Consider the following 13,890-nt stretch of genomic DNA (forward strand, 5'->3'; position numbering starts at 1 on the left):
TCCTGCCTCAGCCTTCTGAGTAGCTGGGATTACAGGTGCGCACCACCACACCAGGCTAATTTTTCTATTTTTAGTAGAGATGGGGTTTCGCCATATTGGCCAGGCTGGTCTCAAGCTCGTGACCTCAAGTGATCCTCCTGCCTCGGCCTCCCAAAGTGCTGGGATTACAGACATGAGCCACCACGCTGTAGATCCTCATACTTGTAAATAAAATGTTAAGATATGTGATGGTTTATGCGTTTGCTGCTTCTCATGTTTGATGAATATAAGTAAACCCATTAAAAGAAGAGTAAATGTTATATCTAATTTATAAAAATGGAAGAAACTAATCTTTACAGAAAAAATCTTCAGCTACAACAAAATAGTCCCAAGACATAATATACCATGAATATGCCAAGCATCCAGTTAGAATAGACCAAGAATATCATGTTAAGAGGGTTAGTCTGGAGAGGATGTAAACACCTATATATTATAGATTTGACCTAGAGTTGGCTAAGTATCTTTTTTGAGTTGACAACTTTTCCCATGTAACTATCAATAGTAACACATCAAATGAACCTCCTAATTAATTTGAGCATCTATCTTTTCTTGAATATTCAAGGGCATAATAAAGTCAATATAAACCATAGAAGGTTATTCTTATAAAACACAGAATCTTTGGAGTCTAAGCCAAGTATACAGAAAAAAGAACAACCCTTTATTTTTTAGGTGAATGTGGTAAACAGTAAATCAAAAAAACATCCATCAATATTGAGCAAACTTTTCATTTTTCTTAATCTTTAGTCTTTAGTTTTATTTTAACAGATCATCTGCATTTTTTCCTGTAATAAACTTTAAAGATATCCACCCATTTTGTCAGATTTATTTATTCTTTAGCAATTTAAACATTGAAATGACAGTTTTTGTCTCAATCCTTAAGCATACTATATTTGTTGTATTTCATATGTTCAGCTTTCTCATCGGGAAAAAGAAACACAGACATAAACCTTTATACTCCCCACCTGCTAGTCCTGCAACACGATTTTAATAAAGTGTTCCTGATACTTGAACAATTTCTATGATGTCAGCAGAGAGCTGTCAGCAAGAGTGATTGTAAAGTAGCCAGCCTTAGAAGTCAAGAGTTATGATCGTTGATCTGCAGCCTGATGCATTTCAAGATCTGATTTACATTATTGTCTAGCTCTTCTGGTTTATTGCTGGGCAGCTGGTGCACAATTTCTTCCTTGTAGGATGCCGTGGCTTCTTCATAAAGAACTTGAAAAATCTCACACTGAAATCGTCTTTTAATTTCTTCTCGTTGTAACCCCTTGTTTCCAGTCTTTTCGTACAGTACATTGGCATCTGTTCTCAGCACAGAAACTACATGAAACCAGCATTCAGGGAAGACATCACAACCATGATAATCAACAATAACTCTACCTTCTCTCATTTTTATCTAGCTCATCAGCTACTCTGTCTTCATCTAAAATGAGACAATTATATTCTTCATCATAGTCTTCATGAGTGAAATCACTCGCATTTATGTATTTCAGTCCTGATTTTGATTTTGAAGTGTGGTTTTGGCTTTCTATGACATGTTTCCTTCACGGAGTTGGAGGGTGGGTGTAACTCCGATCCATGCTTCAGGTCAGGCAGTGCCCAGATGCCTCAGTCATGCATACTTCAGCGGCCCCCACCCTTTGGTTATTATTGAGCAAAGTTTGCTAAGATCTTTTTGTGCATTTCACAACTTCTTAAACTCAGATAATATAAGCCAAGAAAAATTTATTCTACATTTTGTCTTTATCATGCTCTTTCATACTTCAGAACAAACTGACATTTTAGGACGGAACTCAGGGAGTCTGTGGGGTCAAAACTAATTTCATAATATTACTAAGATTTTAACATGTAATGAGTTCACCTTGCTATCCCCCAAAGAAAAAAAAATTGCACCACTGCACTCCAGTGTGGGCGTTAGACCAAGATCCGTCTCTCAAAAAGTAAATAAATAAAGAATTTTTAAAATTACTGTTAAAAAAAAGTTTGTCAGATTAATCATTCAATTTAGTCAAGTACAACTTTACATTTTTTTCATAGTCTTAAACCTTAAGTAGGAGTAACATTCACTTATTTGATCAGTATATCTGTATAGCTTTTGTAAGAACATGTACAAGTAGAATAACAATGTATAGTCTGGCTGGGCACAGTGGCTCATGCCTGTAATTCTAGCATTTTGGGAGGCCAAGATGGGAGGATACTAAGGCCAAGAATTTGAGACCAGCCTGGGCAACATAGCAAGAAACCCCATCTTAAAAAAATAATAATAATGCTTAATGCTGACAACTCACAGAAGACATGATTCAGCTAGTCACATTTGCCAAAGATTTACCTAAATATGTGAACTTGAATTCTTAAAACATTTACATTTCTATAAGAATACTTTTTTTAGTGCTGTTGAAAGTATTATTAGAAGTTCAATTTCCTTAATTTCTGGGAATTTTAGGAATATTCAATGTATAGGCACCTGTTTATTTCTAAGCCAGTCAGAACAGAACTTCCTGAAGAGCTATCATAATCTCATTTGGTAAGACCATCTCGTGATGATTATCCCAGGACGGGAGACAGTAGCTGCTTTGAAATCTCCCCTGCCACACTGGGCTTCCAGTACCAGTGCAGCTAACGACCCTGCCCTAACAGAAAATGCGGGGGAGCAGGGTGCCAGCGTTTACTTGGGTGCCTTTCACAGGCAGTCCTTTTTCCTGGTGGACGCAGCCTGATGCCTCTTGTCTGGCCCAGTTTCAGACGTTCCTCACACAGGAAATGTGCTCATCCTGGCAGACACCCTTGTGGCTCTTTTCTGACCCTCTCCTGCTTGTGACTGCCTGACCATCGCTCTGGTGCTCGGAGCCTGCCCTTGTGTTCTTCCCTGGCATCCCAGGGAAAACCCAGGCAGCCTGGGAGAGCCCCTGGTTCTTCAGATGGAATGTGCAAATTCAACACACCACCATGATAGGAAATAAGTTCCAAGATTTATTACTCCCAGATCCTAGGGAGGGAGGGCGCCATGTGTCAGGAGGGCAGTGTTGTATCCCCAGGTCACAAGAAGAAAGAATGAAGAGTCAGGCATAATGAGAGAGAATGGGACCCAGGGGTCAACACCTTTGTAGGGGGCCAGGGCATTGTCCAAAAAGGTTTCCTGCAGGGAGTTGTAGTTGGTGGATTTAAAACAGACAGCCATGAGTTTCATGGTCACAAAGCAAATGAGAGGTGGTCACTGTGGCAGACTCCACAGTCCGTGTGGGGTGTGGGATTGGCAGGGCCGGCCGGGTAGGCTTCCCTTAGGGAGGTCTTCACCAGGAGGAGGTGTGAACAGCAGATCCCTGGATCAACCACGTTGAGGACTGGGGTGGCAGGTGGAAGCTGTCCAGGGAAACTAAGCCCTGTTTCTGGTATGAGAAAGTTAAACTTATGTTCAAAATAGATGCCAAGGCTATATAAAATTAAGTATTCACTATAGTGGCATTTCTGCAGTACAAACATACAGACATACACACAGACACAGATAATCTGTAAGCTTCATTTCTAGAATTTTAGGCCAGGTGCAGTGGCTCACACCTGTAATCCCAGCACTTTGGGAGGCCAAGGCATGTGGATCACCTGAAGTCAGGAGTTTGAGACCAGCCTGGTCAACATGATGAAAGCCACCTCTACTAAAAATACAAAATTTAGCCAGGCATTGTGGTGGGTGCCTGTAAGCTATTTGGGAGGCTGAGGCAGGACAATTGCTTGAACCTGGGAGATGGAGGTTGCAGTGAGCTGAGATGGTACATTGTACTCCAGCCTGGGCAACAAGAGCAAAACTCCGTCTGAAAAAGAAAAAAAAAAATGAGTCATGGGCCAAACATAAACACAAATATGAATTTTTATTTCAATTTCTACTTCCTGATGGCATGAAATTCTTAATTGTTTTGAGCCCAAAGTAGAAAAGTAGACAAAAATACTAGCAAATCAGATTATTTATCTTTCACTCAACAGAGACAAGATCCCTATAAGCCAGCAGTCCATGCACAGAGATCACCAAGTAGTCAGACTATGAAACCAAAAGAAGCGGGCATCAGAAATCAAGTGACTACTCAAAACAATTACAGTCAAATTCTTACCTTGATACCAACAGCCTGGAGAGCAGGATCAAGCTGAAGTCCATGCTGAGTCTCTGGGTCTGAAACTTGGAGGCCCTTCTGTACAGAATGAGTCCCATCCCATCTGAGTCATGGCACCAAAACTCTGAAAGACGAATTCGTCGGACAATTAAGATCATTCTGTGTTCAGACTGTTGTCATGACAGGACTTTCATTAATGAGGAATGTCTCAAAGAAAAGGAAGGAGCTTGGAGTTTTGGAGAGGCAGATAAACAAAGGAGTTATGAGCAAGTCGTGGGGGAATCCTGAAGGGGATGCAGTGGGCTTGTCTGAGCCACTGGGGAGGAAGCGGATGTGTCTTATCTTGGACCATAGGAGCGGGGTGGCCCTTTGCATTCACCAGTTCTCAGAATATAAAAGGCTGGGGAGAAGTCTTAAATAAGCCTTTATATTCTAGGAACATAGGGCTGAGGTATAGTTTCAATTTGTTATTGAAAATTACTTTTGTAAAAAAATGGAATACATATGGTAGAACAGGTAAATCCAGGTCTCAGTTACAAAGCACTGTTTAGTTTTTCAACACTTAATATGTTGATCCTAATACATGTTAGTTTGTGTTTTTGGACTTTTCCAGTAACGTTAAAGAATGTTTACTGATTCTCTTCAGGTTCGTGCATTATGACCGTTTCATGCTATCGATTGCACTTGGAGTGTGGGGGTTGGGTCAGGCTACCTTCACTAAAGAGAATACAGTGACCAAACTTTCTTAGCTTCTTTATGACCATCAGTGAAATGTGAGGCAAAGCAGCAGTCACATAGATAAGTGACTACATTAAGAATTGGCTCGTACGCCTGTGTAATTGCATACTGTAAAGACTGTTTACAAAATTGCTCATTTCAGTGTTTACTTGCAACAAAATTGTTAATCATGAAGGAAGGGAATAGAGGTAAAGAGGACAAACCGTAAGGAGGGCGAAGTCATGGAGAAGAAGCCTGGTATTGTAGAAGTCGCAGTCAAGGCAGCCTCCTTTTCTCCTTCCCCTGCACCTCCTGATCCTAGAGATGGAGAATTCTCACAAACGGGACCCTACTGGCTTTTTTGGGTAGTTCCCGATAACCATTTCGGGCTGCTCACTTCACTGGGCCTACGTAGTTCTCACTCAAAGATGACATTGAAGAGCAAAATCAGGCTTCAAACAGAACCTTATCTGGTGATTAGAGAGAGACTTCCACATGAAGACCTTGTCTCTAGACCTAACCCAGGTAGTTGGTTCACTTGTGGTGTCAGAAACGGCTAAGAGCTAACAGGAGAATATTCTGCGTGGCTGGCTAAAAAGGCAGGGAAGCAGTCATCTGTTATCTTATCGGTCACTCCTCTGTGTTCTTCCTTTGAATATCTTTGATTCACGTTACTTCATTCTTCCTTCTCTGCCTTCCCCAAATATGTAGTACACAAACCCCTTCATGGCTGTCACCTTCGTCAACCGTGGGGTCCTTTAAATGCCTTTTGTTCCTTCTCATTTACTTCACATTGACTTTTCAAGACATATTGGTTATACTACACAGTTAGTTCCGTTTGAAGTATCTCATGCAAATTACAAAAGTGTATGAATAATTTGTGAATTCATTTTCATTTGTATATATGTACATACATGCATATGCACACACACACGCACTCCTATAGAGTGAACATTTGGCTGAATATATTACCAAATTGTTAAACAATAGTCATTTCTAGCTGGAGGAATTATAGGAAATTTGTATTTCTAATTACATATTTCTATAGCATTTAAATTTTTTTGCAATTTTCGGCATGCATTTCTTAACGTTAGCAAAAACAAATTAAATATTTTATTTAAAAAAATTTTACAATTCCAGTTAATAGCCAATGTCAACACAATAAATAAGTTCCATTGTCCATGCCTCTGTGTGGGGGGATTCACTCAGCAGGTGCAACAGAAGCACAAGCATCATTGTGCACATGTGTCTGAAGTGAGAATGAGGTTGCCTAGCAGTCTTGAGAAGAGTGGCTGGCAAGTCTACAAAAGCCCCCTTCTTACCTTCCTCACTCTGAAGGCTATAAAGATGTTGACACGCCCGAAGGTCTGCTGGCTAACTGGTAGAACAGATTCCTGGAGGGAATTTTTTTTTTTTTTTTTTTTCTCTTGTACCTCCTATCTGGATTGTTTTGGATTGGTTTAGGGATACTATCTGAGTTTCTATCTCTTGGGCGGTTTTTTTCCAGGAATATAAAGGTTTTTTTTTTTTTTTTGGATATATGTTTAAATGTTTTTCTTTAAGTGATGTAACTTTTCAAAAAACTTATTAAAGTTTATTTCTGTGGGAAAAATATTTTTTCTGTTTTTGACTGTTTTTTGTTCCTTCTCTTTTGAAATCTCTAGCCAACAAGAACATTAGTCATGACAAGCATGCCATCTGAGTAAGTACTTGTTTTGATTTCTGTTCAATATAAAATGTTAACCTTTTCTCTCATATACTCTAATTCTGGGTGCCTTCAGGCAGTGTGTCCATCCATCCTGTATCACCGTTATTTTATATAATGAATACCTGAGTTAGAAGATCACTGAAAATTAAACGTGTACCAAATGTGAGCGATTTAGCCTTCAAAACTCTGGGGTTGTTTAGGCAGCATTAAGAGGCGTGTGCTCTTCCTGGCGTTCTTTTGCTTGCTTGATACCAAATAGCTTCATGAATGTTCAAGAAGTGGAACGATGTTGACCAAAACATTCCCCTTAAAGATCTTAAAGTAATACTGTGGCAGAAAGCTTTCCACAGCTGTATTAAAGTCGCTGTCTGTGCATTTTGTGGAAGGGTTAATAGCTCGTTGGCATGCTCTTATCATCTCCCTTCAACATTTAACACAACAAAGAACATCCAACAAAAATACAGTACTATATTCTTTGCAGCAGATTTCTGAATTCCTGTTTAAAGGGGAAAACCATGTTTTTGATATCAATCATAGGTTTTAAGGTTTTAAGACATCCATCAAAACACTGGAACGTTTCAGTGAAAACCATGCTACAGAGAGTGTACGTTTAGAACATTTTTGGTAGTGGAATCCTTTTCCTGCCTGTGGCTTAAAAATAGAAGGATTGATCGTTCAAGCACCATGCATTATACAGTGAAAAAGGAGATCACTCAAAATTTTTGTAAATGTATTATAAAATACATTGAACGTTATAAATAGTGTATTACAGAAGTGAATATTGAATATGCATGCAATATTTTTTAAGTTTATATTTTTCCAAAATAATAATAATAACTAGTTATTTTCTCATTCACGATTTTAAAATAAAACTTTTCATTTAGGCCATCTTCTTGTCTTACTCTTTTTTCTCCACGTAGGCTTCTTGTGATAGTTAAGAACAAGACCTGGACATTCTGATTTTGTGGGGATTAGCTCTGCCTTGCAGAGACACTTGTTACTTATTGGCAAATCCAGCAAGTAGCTGCCAGCCTCAGGATGGAGTTCTTCTAGGAAGTGTCTAGTTTAGAGGCTTTTATTTTCTGCTTTTGTTTTTGTTTTCTTGTATCATTTTGCCTTTTTTCCAAATTATTTTTCATGATTCAAATTTGCACAGATTCTCTGTTTGAAGTAGTGATGGGGCCCAGATCTTGACTCACGCATCTTTTCTACCTTAAGGTTCTCTAATAATTTAAAAGCATGACATAATTCAGCCCTTTGGTTTTACAGATAAACAGGTCTTCATATGGACATACTTAAGATCACTAAAGATAAAACTAGGATGGCTGAGTGCATTGGTTCATGCCTACAATCCCAGCACTTTGGGGGGCCCAGGTGGGCATATTGCTTGAGCCCAAGAGGACAAGACCAGCCTGGGCAACGTAGCAAAACCTTGTCTCTCCAAAAAATTGCAAAAATTAGCCAAACGTGGTGGTGAGTGCCTATAGTCCCAACTACTTGGGATGATAAGGCAGGAGGATCGCTTGAGCCCAGGAGGTCCAGGATACAGTGAGCCCTGATTGTGCCACTGCACTCCAGCCTGGGCAACAGAGCAAGACCCTGTCTCAAAACAATAAAATAAAACTAAGGAACACCATCACTTGGAAGGAAGAGCGTTAGAGACAGTCTATAAGCATAGGCAATAACCTCTTCCTTTTTGTAATATAATTTTTGGAGAGGAGAGACGTTTATTTCTTAACTCATTGTATATGTCACAGGGTGGCTTAGAAAGCCTTTCATTGGGGACTTTTAAAATTTTCTGGGAGCGAGAGAGAAGCAATGTCAGAACAAAGGGCATTAGAAAGGTTGTTATAAAAGGGAAGAAAGAACTGAACTTTGATTGGTAAGGCAGTTGGATGGAAATAATATATTTTTTTGAAAGGATACTTTAAGGGAATGACAGAGCAGGAGAGAAGCGGTAATGGTCGTGAGCTTTGTGACAAATAGGTCCTAGATTTGATCTGAGGATTTAATAAAAAGGATCTTTTTTTCTCCTCTTTGTAGAAAAACTATGTATTCATACTCAATAAATGTTACATTTTTAAAATAAGATAAGTGAGGATCTTAGTTCTGAGCATGCACAGATAGGTTAAAATAGGCCTGAAAAGCAAATACTTGCCCCAGTGGGGAGAGTGCTGCTCTGGTGTCAGGGGCCTGGCTTCTGAGGCTGGCTCTGTCCCTACCCGCCCAGCCACTGTGGGAAGCCATTGACAACCTGTGGGCTTGTCTTCTCAGACTTTAAAGTAGAACTGAGATCTGAAGTTTATTTCCCCAAAGTTCAAACTATTGATGGTAAATCAATTAAGACATAGGCACCACAACCAAAATCAGTTTAAAATGTTGGCTTTCTAGTTTTATTATCACTGATATTCAGTGTAACCGCCTTGATGTTCATGTGCAAACTCATTCATTTTGTTAATTTTTCCCCCTATTTGCTAGAAAGCAGAATGTCGTCATCCAGGTAGTGGATAAATTGAAAGGCTTTTCGATCGTGCCGGAAGTCTGTGAGACTACGACTCACGTGCTCTCCGGGAAGCCTCTTCGCACCCTGAACGTGCTGCTGGGAATTGTGCGTGGCTGCTGGATTCTCTCTTACGATTGGGTAAGCCCTGTTTGCCAACTGCATATCTTAAAACAAGGTGTTTTGATAGAGCGGGTCACCCTGAGGTGCTGACACCAGCATTTAGGCCGGCATGCACCCTTGTGGATCTGCATGCTTTCCTGTGTGCCAGGAACACCCGTCTTCCCTCCTGTTGGTCTCCCTCAGGCTGCTATCCTTCAACCAGCGCCAAGTCCTGGGGCAACAGGAGGACGGGGAGGGTCGACAGCAGGAAGTGAGTAGCCTCTAAGATAAAGCAGAAGCAAGATTACAAAGATGCTGAAAGAAACGCAAAGTGCGCGTTCTCACAGTCAAAGAGCTTCCTCTATGTGTGACCAAGAAATACTATGACCTGCGGTAGTGCTGGTTTGCAGAGCCAAAAGAATTCAGGGATTGTTTGTACAGATGGATTTACTTAGGATGAAACATGTTCTTTTAATCCCATTTAGATAGGTTTTATCCTATGCGTATCTATCTGTTACATTATTTGCTCTTATTTCTGTACATTAAAGATAGTTTTTAAAAATATATCATCATTTTCATTAATCATAAAAATTGAAATGATCTGTTACTGGTTCTGTTTTCACTTTGATCCTCAACCTAAGGTTGCTCCAAAACATTGCTTTCTGATGACAGTAGCATCATTTGTTACTTGGGTTACCATTTTGCATCTGTTGCCTCTGACTTTCCTCCTCCTCTCCCAAGAATGTATTATATTCATACTCATACTGTGTTCATTTAAACCAGTAGAATTATAACATGCAAAAGCTACACATGTATTTTCAAGAATGGGCGTGATCTTTTTTCCATGTTGTAACTGAGTTTAAAGAGATTGGTGCTTTCAGTTGTGAAATAGAAAAGGTTGAAATTCCAAAAGTAAGCACTATTTATTTGCACTGGTGGAAGTTGGGGATCACCCTACCTAATTACATACTAGTGCTGCTTTATGTTTATTTGGATGAAAGACAGTGGCCCCCCACCTCATCCAGGGATTTGCTTTCTGTGGTTTCAGGTACCACAGTCTGAAAATATTAAATGAGAAATTCCAGAAATGAACAATATATAAGTCTTTAAATGCATGCTTTTCTGAGTAGCATGAAGAAATCTCAGTTCATCCTGCTTCATTCTGCCTGGGATGTGAATCATCCTTTAAGCACAAGAGTATTGATGCTGACAGCTTTGATATGCCAAAGAGACACTCCAAGGTGCTTTCTTTAAGTGAAAAGGTGAACATTGTCAACTTAATAAGGAGAGAGAAATGGTATGCTGACGTAGCTAAGATCTATGGAAAAAATGACTCTTGGACTCATGAAATTTTGAAGAAAGAAAAAAAAATGCACATAATATATGTAGGGTTCAGAACTATCCACAGTTTCAGGCATGCCCGAGGGGTCATGGACTGTAAACCCTTTGGATAGGTTGGACTACTGTCTTTCATAACTCTAGCATCAGTGAAGGAGCTCTGTGTTTTATTTATCTCCAATTCAAATTGTCTCTGTATCTTCATCTGACTCCTGTTCCTTCCCTCAGGTTTCAGAGGAAAAAACATTCTTATAGTGACATGTATCCATACAGGAATCTTTACCCAACTTGGGACTTTGAGCAGTCCATACAGGTGAGACATGAGGATTTACTGCATTTGCTGTTGACATGCATACAGACCCTGGTGCCCTGCATGTCTCTGCTCAGTGTCCTGCCAGTACTCGCCAACTAATCAGATATAGAAACAGAACTGGGTGAAAATTTAAGTTATTGTATCTCTTCTGGGATTACCTGATATGAGAAAAGTGGGCATTAAAATGCATTAAGAGACTTCTGATCTTCAGTCTAGACTTCTTGCCTGAAGGGAAGAACCTGGGGCACTCAGACACATAAGTGAATGAAGGAGGTACAAGGTAATCAGACAAAAAAAGTAATAAAAGCCCTATAAGTTAGAAAGGAAGAAATGAACCTATCTCTATATAATCAACCACACGATTTTCTACATAGTCAGTCGCAAGAAATCTATAAAACAGCAATTAGAGCTGCCAACTGAGTTAAGCAAGTCATCAGGATGCAAGGATTCCATTGAGGCTTCAGTATAAAGCTAATAAATGTAGGATCTGTATGCTGAAAACTACAAAATGCTGATTTTAAAGATCAAAGAACTAAGTATATTAAAAGACATACAATGTTCATGGATTGGGAGACACAGTACAGTGAACATGTCTCTCCTCCCCAAAATGATCTATAGATTTAACACATTCCCAATCAAAATCTCAGCAGAATCTTTCAAGATATAGACAAGCTGGTTCTAAAATTTATATGGAGATGTTAAGGAGCCAGAATAGCCAAAACAACTTAGAAAGAAAAGAACAAGGAGGAGAACTGGCACTACCTGGTTTTGGGGCATCCTTTCAAGCTGTGATCATCCAGCAGTGTGGTATTGGTAGACACACAGAACAGATAGAGAATCCAGAAATCAACCCCAAAAATATATCCCATAGATTTTGACAAAGCATGAGGCAATTCAGTGGAGAAATGCAGTCTTTTCAACAAGTGATGCTGGAGCAGTTGGACACACACAGGTAAGAAAAGGAACCTTTCCACCTCTTTGGGTGGATCACCTGAGGTCAGGTATTTGAGACCAGCCTGGCCAACATGGTAAAACCCTGTCTCTACCAAATACACAAAAACTAGCTGGGTGTGGTGGTACCTACCTGTAACCTGTTACTCAGGAGGCTGAGTGAGGCACGATAATCACTTGAACTTGTAAGGTGGAGGTTACAGTGAGTCAGTTCCATGCCACTGCACTCCAGCCTCGGTGACAGACACTGTGTCTCAAAAAAAAAAAAAAATTAAAAAAAGGAATCTCATTCTGTACCTTACACGGGCCACAAAAATTACCTCCGAATGGATCATAGACTAAATATAAAGGTGCAAAAATTCTATAAGTAAACATGCAAGAAAAATAGTCTTGATATAAGCAAAGAGTTCTTAGGTACACGAAAGGCATGATCAATAACAGAAAACCTTGATAAATTAGATTTCATCAAAATTGAAAGCGTTTGCTCTGTGAAAGATGTTATGACTAGATCAGGAGAAAACATTTGCAAATCTTATATTTGACAAAAGATTTATGTCTAGGAACATACAAAGAATTCTCAAAACTGAAGAATAAGAAAACAACAGCCCAAACAAAAATTGGCGAAGAAAAGATTTGAATAGACATTTTACTGAGAACACGCAAATGGCAAATAAGCACCTGAAAAGATGCTCATCATTATTGCTCACTTCAGAAATACAGTGGGTTGCACTACGTATCCATTAGAATGGCTAAAATAAAAAATAACAGTCACACTCTAGCATGGAGCCAGGGCAGCTGAACAGCTGCTGGTGTGAGTGGGAAGTGGTCCAGCCACGCTGAGAAAGTTTGGCAGTTTCACAGAAAGCTAAATGTCCACTCAGCAGTCCCACTCCCAGATATTTGCCCCAGAGAAATGAAAGCTTGTGTTCACACAGAGCCTGTGTGTGAATGTTTGTAGCAGCCTCACTTATCATCACCTAGGCCTGGAAACAGCACAGCTGTCCCTCCAGTGGGTGAATGGATCAACCAGCTGGACCATCCGTACTGTGGAGTATAACTTAGATATCGAAAGGAATGGTGATCCGTGCAGTGGCTTGCATGACTGCCAGGGGCATCATGCCAAGTTGAATAGGTGGTCTCAGAAGGTCACATACTGTGTAAGGCCATTTCTTTATCATTCTGGACAAGGCAACACAGTACGAAGGGAAGGAGAACAGATGAGTGGTTGCCATGCATTAAGGTGGGAGTTGCGCCTGCCTTTGCAAAGCAATAGCAGCCATCACATCGTTGGGGCATTGGAACTGTGCTGTGTTCTGATAGTGGCAGTGGTTTCAGAATCTATGCATGTGTTAAAACGCAGAGAACTGTACACACATATGCACACACAAGTTTTATTGTTTATAAATTTAAATTGAAAAGTATATCTAATGTGCTTTCTAAATGGAGATGTTTGAGCACTGGGCCTGGCTAGTGCCTTGCTTTCAGAGCTAGGTTTCCTTCTGCCTGCTGAACAGCTATGGGCTCCTGTACTGCTGCCTCTACCCCATACTTCCTATCAGCAGTGAAGCTTCATCCCAGATGGAGTCTTGCTCTGTTGCCAGGCTGGAGTGCAGTGGCGTGATCTCGGCTCACTGCAACTGCTGCCTCCCAGGTTTAAGTGATTCTTCTGCCTCAGCCTCCTGGGTGGCTGGGACTACAGGCGCGTACCACCATGCCCAGCTATTTTTTTATTTTTAGTAGAGACACGGTTTCACCATTTTGCCCAGGATGGTCTTGATCTCTTGACCTTGTGATCCACCAGCCTTGGCCTCCCAAAGTGCTGGGATTACAGGCATGTGCCACTGTACCTAGCCAGCTCTTATAGCTTAAAAAAAGTGAAAAGAGTTTTAAAAAGTAACTTTCTCTAAATTGCTCTTTGCCCTCTGTGCTACCTTTTCCCCTCTTGTTCATGGCAAGACGTCACAAATGTGTGTCCGTATTGCCCTTGCCTTACTGATGATGTCACTATTTGTGCATAGTGTCAACTCTTGGGCAAAGGCCAGGTGTCCTAAGGCTTAAGGCGAAATATCTGTGTGATTACAAGGTAACCACGATGGCTGTCAGATGCCCCCTCTCACTGGCA

The 13,890-nt window shown here is 40.3% G+C and overlaps 1 protein-coding gene across 3 annotated transcripts in view; it reads left to right on the forward strand.

The window, feature by feature from the left end:
• MCPH1 (microcephalin 1) overlaps positions 1-13,890 on the forward strand; it is a 245,455-nt gene that overhangs the window by 70,405 nt on the left and 161,160 nt on the right. For 2 of the 3 annotated variants that reach the window (XM_032260308.1, XM_032260309.1), the window contains exons 10-11: positions 6,521-6,558; positions 9,043-9,205. In XM_032260308.1, coding sequence (XP_032116199.1) covers positions 6,521-6,558; positions 9,043-9,205 — 201 coding nt within the window. Of the gene's footprint in view, positions 1-4,014; positions 5,945-6,520; positions 6,559-9,042; positions 9,206-13,890 lie in introns of those variants that run through there. The other variant, XM_032260310.1, reaches the window with a different exon arrangement.

The sequence above is a fragment of the Sapajus apella genome, unplaced genomic scaffold, assembly GCF_009761245.1.
Source record: "Sapajus apella isolate SASKATOON/1434 unplaced genomic scaffold, GSC_monkey_1.0 scaffold116, whole genome shotgun sequence".
Classification (NCBI taxonomy): domain Eukaryota; kingdom Metazoa; phylum Chordata; class Mammalia; order Primates; family Cebidae; genus Sapajus; species Sapajus apella.